This window comes from Amblyomma americanum, chromosome 4, assembly GCF_052857255.1.
Source record: "Amblyomma americanum isolate KBUSLIRL-KWMA chromosome 4, ASM5285725v1, whole genome shotgun sequence".
NCBI lineage: Eukaryota > Metazoa > Arthropoda > Arachnida > Ixodida > Ixodidae > Amblyomma > Amblyomma americanum.
This window is the reverse complement of record NC_135500.1, coordinates 190,673,446-190,679,933: the sequence shown is the minus strand read 5'-3', so window position 1 is coordinate 190,679,933 and position 6,488 is coordinate 190,673,446. Positions and strand designations below refer to the sequence as shown.

The following is a 6,488-nucleotide window of genomic DNA, read 5'->3' as shown; positions in this document are numbered from 1 at the left end:
ACGTTCGTGCGTGTTTATTTCAAGACTGTAGATATAGCAGGACACACAATTTCACCTCAGGACTACTACTTTGCCTCTCTTTCAAAAAATGAACGCTCTGCTTTGTAAAATATAAGATAACAGCAAATAATTTCATCTTGCAGAAGAAGGTGTTGTATCGCACTTTGAATGCAGCCAGTTGCAATAATTTATATAAGTTGTTCACCAACGCTCACGGATTTGGAACATCGATAGCTTTTCATGCACAGTACGAAAAAATTTCCAGAGGACAGGATACGATGCATCACAAGACAAGTGCTATCCTCCCCAAGCGAACTGCCACACATTTCATTCTCTCATTCACCCGTGCAGGGCCCTCGACACGCCGTCGAGTAGACGCGCAGGTGCAATATCATCAAAGACGCCGTCTTGCCCAAGCGATAGCGGCTCTGCTTTGCGTCATTCGACGCCGAGGTGTCCCACTCGAAGGATAGATGCCGCTACCGTCGTACGCACGGCCGCCGTCGGTGTGGTTGGTTATATAATGTCTCCGTCTGTGTGGGCGTCAAACCACGGTGGCGAAGCTGTTGCGCGGCGCCAGGAGCGCTGCAGGAATCGTGAGACATGCTTACCCTCCGGACTGCGCTTTGGATCGGGTGAGATATATCTTGAAAGCGCCTACAAGTGGCGACTTTTTTCTTTTCAGCGTACCATTCGCAAAGTCGGCAGTTTGCCGGTTTTGTTCGACATTGCAGTTTTACTTTTTGTCATGACTGACGCCGTGGTGATTTTGCTTATTGGTGCTCAGACCATGTCCAACTCTATCGGCGGCACGAACAAGAATGAAAAAAGTAAGCAAAATATAGTTAAAACGGCTCAAGTGGGTAGATCTCAGGTCAGTAGTTTGTACATGGTAAAGTGGCATTTCTGACGGTGTGTTGCTTGTTTCAGCCTTTACTTGCTTCTCCTGCTTGAGTCAGTTGGTTGTTCGAATCAGCCGGGATTCAGGACTGGATTCTAGTTGTCTCCTAGTAATGCTGGTGTTTTTTATCTTAATGACATATATGCACTGAGAAGAACATTCAAAGATAGGAGGCCTTATATTTCAATTGAATTCATTTTTTTCTGCATTTCTATCAGTATAGAAATGCAGAAAGAAGGGGCGACAATTTCTCATGAACGAGGTCCGTTGACAGATTCTCCACTCCTTTTACAAGGCAGTTTCTTGCAACACTTAGACAATGAATGGAATCGGGTAAAAGTACTATTAAATCTAACTTTTTCAACATTTAGTTTGATAACTTGTTCAAAAATACGTTAATAATGCGTTCACCTAAATCCGCCGATGAGAAATTATTGTTAACCTGCGCTCTAGGAGAGAGTGTGAATGCTGTGGTCTGCCATACGACGAAGTGCGACACTGCTCGCAAGCTTTACACTGAATCTGTGTCAGCCTGATTCATAGAGGACGATGTTCTTTGCTAGGGAAAGCCGTAGTCCCAAATTGTGACGAATTGCAGCGACCGAAGCATCGCTTCTCATCGATACTTGCGCCATAGGGGCTGCAGGCAAGGCACTGTTTGTCTTGTTTATTTTTTGTTGCCCATCATAACAAATGTCTCCATTTATCACGTGATGCTGTCTGGGCGATATCATTCTTTAAAAACTCCCTAACTGACGGATATGTGCAATTAACGGCTGCAAGTGCACTGTGCGTTGTTCAAGCGACTTTGTGTACGCTCATGTCGTCCTATTAATTTTTTTTTTTTTTGCTCGACAGCGTCATCGCTTGGTTCAGTGGAGCTGGGGCGTCTGTCGGAGAACCGAAGTCGGTACCGTGGAGACCGGTCAACCCTGAAAAACAAAATGGTACGTGCACAACGCGCCCCGCCGCGGTGGCTCAGTGGTTAGGGCGCTCGACTACTGATCCGGAGTTCCCGGGTTCGAATACGACCGCGGCGGCTGCGTTTTTATGGAGGCGAAACGCTAAGGCGCCCGTTTGCTGTGCGATGTCAGTACACGTTAAAGATCCCCAGGTGGTAGAAATTATTCCGGAGCCCTCCACTACGGCACCTCTTCCTTCCTTTCTTCTTTCACTCCCTCCTTTATCCCTTCCCTTACGGCGCGGTTCAGGTGTCCAACGATATATGAGACAGATACTGTGCCATTTCCTTTCCCCCCAAAACCAATTATTATTACGTGCACAACGCTGTCGTGCTTCAGAGACCTCGCTTGTGCGTGCACCTTTTCAAAGCTGTAAAGATTTATGCCGGTTGGTGTGTTTGTGACTAACGTAACAGCAATAACCGCATAGACGAGATGGAGATGGAGGGAGGGACAAGGACAGTGGGCGTACCACCGGTGCTTGTTGTGCAATTCCCGTAGTGTACTCAGCGCATCGTCATTAACTTTCTCTTCGCCCTGTCCGAACGCCTGTTTGTTAAAAAAAAAAACTATACTACACAGTGCCGTTTTGATAGCGGAGTTCAGAGTCGTTATGCAGTCCAACCTCGTTGTACCGAAACGGTTCATAACGAAATAATGGATGTAACAAAAGAGTGACGATTCCCCTAGGAAGCTCGGCCAACCCGGGTATAACGAAGCTACGGCTGTGACGAAGTAATCGCCAGGCCCCATATTATTAGTTACAACGAGGTTCAGCTGTACCTCGTTAACCGCTTTTTGATGCGTGGCTAGCGCATTGTTTTTTTTTTTCGTTATGAGAAAGGCGGCTTCAGTAGTAGTAGTAGTAGTAATAATAATAATAATAATAATAATAATAATAATAATAATAATAATAATAATAATAATAATAATAATAATAATAATAATAATAATAATAATAATTGGTTTTGGGGGAACGGAAATGGCGCAGTATCTGTCTCATATATCGCTGGACACCTGAACCGCGCCGCAAGGGAAGGGATAAAGGAGAGAGTGAAAAATAAAAGAAGAAAGAGGTGCCGTAGTGGAGGGCTCCGGAATAATTTCAACCATCTTGGGATCTTTAACGTGCACTGACATCGCACAGCACACGGGCGCCTTAGCGTTTTGCCTCCATAGGCGGTTTTCATTTTGCGAGGTAGAGCCCGGCGCTTCCTTGCCCACGTCAATAGACAGAATGCGAAATGCACACCGCCATGTTTTTCGCGTGCCGTAATTAGGCCCGCCATGCTGATTCGGTCAAAAAAAACGAAACCTTTGCCAGACGTTGCATAAACAAGACGGCTGCTCTACGTGTAAAAGGTGAAATGCTGGCTCTCTGTCGCGTGCTGCTATGCACTCGCCGAGGATATACTACGAGGCGGGCACGTAAAAGGTTCGTTTCAGCTTCACGTTCATTATCTTCATGCTGGGCGAGCGTTTTAATGAACGGCGAAGCAAGTATGTATGTAGAAGCGCGCCGACCTGTTTACAGCGTTCATTTTCTTCAAAATTTTACAAATATTTACCGTGATGTTTTCAAATTACGACACGCAGTGGAAGCTTTTATGTTTTCGATCAGGATGAGGAAGCGATTTTGTGCATTTATCAACCCTCCGGACGCAAGTCGGTCGGACGTAAACACATCGACACTACTCCGCTGTATGAGGAAATAAGATGAGGCAACTGTTTTTTTTTAGTTAGCATATACTAGCGTCGTTTAGTCATGTATTTCGGCCTCGAGGAAAGGCTTTTATTAACCTACACTGCCGCGACCATGTGCACACAATGCGTTACAGCTACATATACTCTATCAGTCGAGCTATGGGTCACAGATGCACTCAGACAACCATGCGAAGATTATTGTTAGCTCTGCACTGTCATCTTCACTATCATCATCGTCAGCCTGACTACGCCCACTGGAGGGCAAATGCCTCTCCCATGTCTCTCCAATTAACCCTGTAATTTGCCAGCTGCGGCCACCATACTTCTGCCAACTTCTTGATCTCACCCGCCCACCAAACTTTCTGCCGCCCCCTGCTACGCTTGCCTTCTCTTGGAATCCACTCCGTTACCCTTAACAGCGGTTATCTTGGCTTCGGGTTACATGCCATGCCGAAGCCAATTTCTTCCTCTTGATTTCGACCAGGATGTCATTAACACGCGTTTGTTCCCTCACCCACTCGGCCCGCTTCCGGTCTCTTAACGTTACACCTATCATTTTTTCTTTCCATGGCTCGCTGCGTTGTCCTTAACTTAAGCTGAACCCTTTTCGTTAGCCTCCACGTTTCTGCACCGTAGGTGATTACCAGTAAGATACAGCTGCTGTATACTATTCTCTTGAGCGATATACATGTGCAGTCGAATTAATACATGGACCGCAGCGGTGACCGAGCGGTTGCAGCATTCGCCTCGGCTTATCCGGGGTGAAATGCTTGCGAAATTGGTCTTTGAGCCGTGACGTCACGAATATACGTCTGCGCTGGCGTCAGCAGTGACTTTTTTTGTGTAGGCAAAAGGCGGTACCACGCGCCTTGGGTACGACATGCTTGCGTGTTTTTTAATGTAATTCGCGATATCCTGACGAGTTGTAGTGCGGTTGGTTGAGCCGCAAGGCTGAATAAAGGCAGCGATATAAATTTTCGCAAGCTTATCACGATCACACGTAGGGGCGAAAGCGATGGGCAGCGTTAGTGGAGCGCGACAAGTTAGCCGACGGGTCGCTGGCGCGGCTAGTATTGCATTTCGTCGTCGAAATATAATAGTTCGCTTCTCTTAATCTGCATGGCTTCTCGTCAGTCGCGCGGCCAACAATGCAAAAATCAACGCCTGCAACTAGCTCGCGTTCTGTCAGGCTCCCATTATGAAAAGTTTTACGGTTTATGGGGGTTTAACGTCCCAAAGCGACTCAGGCTATGAGGGACGCCTTAGTGAAGGGCTCCAGAAATTTAGACCACCTGGCGATCTTTAATATGAAAAGTTTTGACGCGATATTTTGTGTGCGTGGGATCGTAAGTTGAACGCATGAAGTCCTTTTCAGAGGCCAATCACCCGACTACGTCCTGAGCGTCTCTTTGCGCCGCGAAAAAAAAAAAATCTAAACACAAAACAGCTGCTGGCAGTCGCGTTCAGCGTTCATTGCGAGCCACTAAGCGCGACGTTTTTTCACTTTCGCGAGCTTGAACAAGTGCGTCTTTTCAACACCGGTCCTAGAAAACGATTAAACATCGCTAAGATCTCCGCAGAGTCACGTAGTGTTGCTTCCCAGATTACCTGAATTTTATGATTGCAGGTGGATCAAAACCTGTGGTGAAAACAGCAAATACCACACCAAACGCCACTCCGGTCAAACAAAATAAGGCGTGCATCTTGAACACAATTTTCGAAATAAGCAGAATGACTTAACATGTTTAGCCCTGCAGATAAAACGTAAATTCCGTTGGGAACTCGAAGAAGACGTCTGTGTATTCGCTTGTGAAGCTGTCCCAACACCAAGAGAACAAAACGAGCATTCTTGCAGACATTACCGGTGACGCGAGACCTCGACTCCTACCATAACTGTCTATTTCACCAAGCAGAATAAAACATTAGTTCGCTGCGCACTCGAAAAAGTTCCCGAGAACAGAGACATCGCATTTGCATTAAAAGTAACTGTTTGACTTCAGTGTCCACTCCAGAGAACGCGGAATATTACCGAAGTGGCTCGGCAAAAACAGGGGGCACATCGCAAGGTTCGTTATGTGAAAAGCTGCTTCGCGTCATGCACCCCGCCGTCCTGCTTCTTGCACTTAGCAGTCACGTATGCCGTATCGGAAGTTTCCCTGTGTGTACCTCGTGCTTTTTCGGCTACATTTAATAAGTCAACGCAGTCGCCCGCTGTAAGGGCACTGTTGCTGCGCATGAGGTGCTGTTCGCTTTACCGAATGGCAGACGAAATTCAAGTTCGATATACTGCGACACTTTCCTATACTTTTACACGGGATTTTTAAGGTTATATTGTGTGTGTTCAATATAGCCAATAATTTGAAATATCAGGGTTCGGTATACCCGAGCTCGACTCTATTACGTTTCCTTTCTTGCGTTCCCCTCTCCGCGTACCGCCGGACTGCGCGATTGCTCGCGCGTTTTTTTGAGGCGAAAATAAACGAAACCGCCGCCTTCGTACAAATTAACCGCTTGAAGTGCACTATGAAACGTCGTTCAGACGGTTTTGCCGAGTTACTATAAAATCTAACAGGAAGCCAAGATGCATGCAGGCTGCGCTTGTCATGCTACAATTGCTACAGCCTCTTCCGCCATAGCAACTATACCTACGACGCTGGTGTTAAGAGGGGACGAACAAGCCTGTACAAATAAAATAACCTACCTGACTTCAGCCAAACTCTTGTTCCAGGCTTAGTCAGGGGATCTCCTATTCCGTGCTCCGTGTTTGCGGATTTTTTAATGCGACAGCATTTAGGCTGTGGAAATCGCTGAATGGTCGAGAGAGGTCAAGTGAACTTGTGACGTCATCACAGCCTGCGTATTGTAGCAGGCGGCAACCTTCCCATCGAATTGTGAGCAAACTGTCCACCACATTTTGTTCT

General features: G+C 46.6%; 1 protein-coding gene across 1 annotated transcript in view; it reads left to right on the top strand.

Moving 5' to 3' along the window:
• The first annotated feature begins 481 nt into the window (after positions 1 to 481).
• The window catches only part of LOC144128880 (lysosomal alpha-glucosidase-like), a 33,259-nt gene continuing 27,252 nt past the window's right edge, over positions 482 to 6,488 (top strand). The window contains exons 1-2 of the mRNA XM_077662653.1: positions 482 to 635; positions 1,760 to 1,848. Coding sequence (XP_077518779.1) covers positions 604 to 635; positions 1,760 to 1,848 — 121 coding nt within the window. The 5' untranslated portion in view covers positions 482 to 603. The remainder of the gene's footprint in view (positions 636 to 1,759; positions 1,849 to 6,488) is intronic.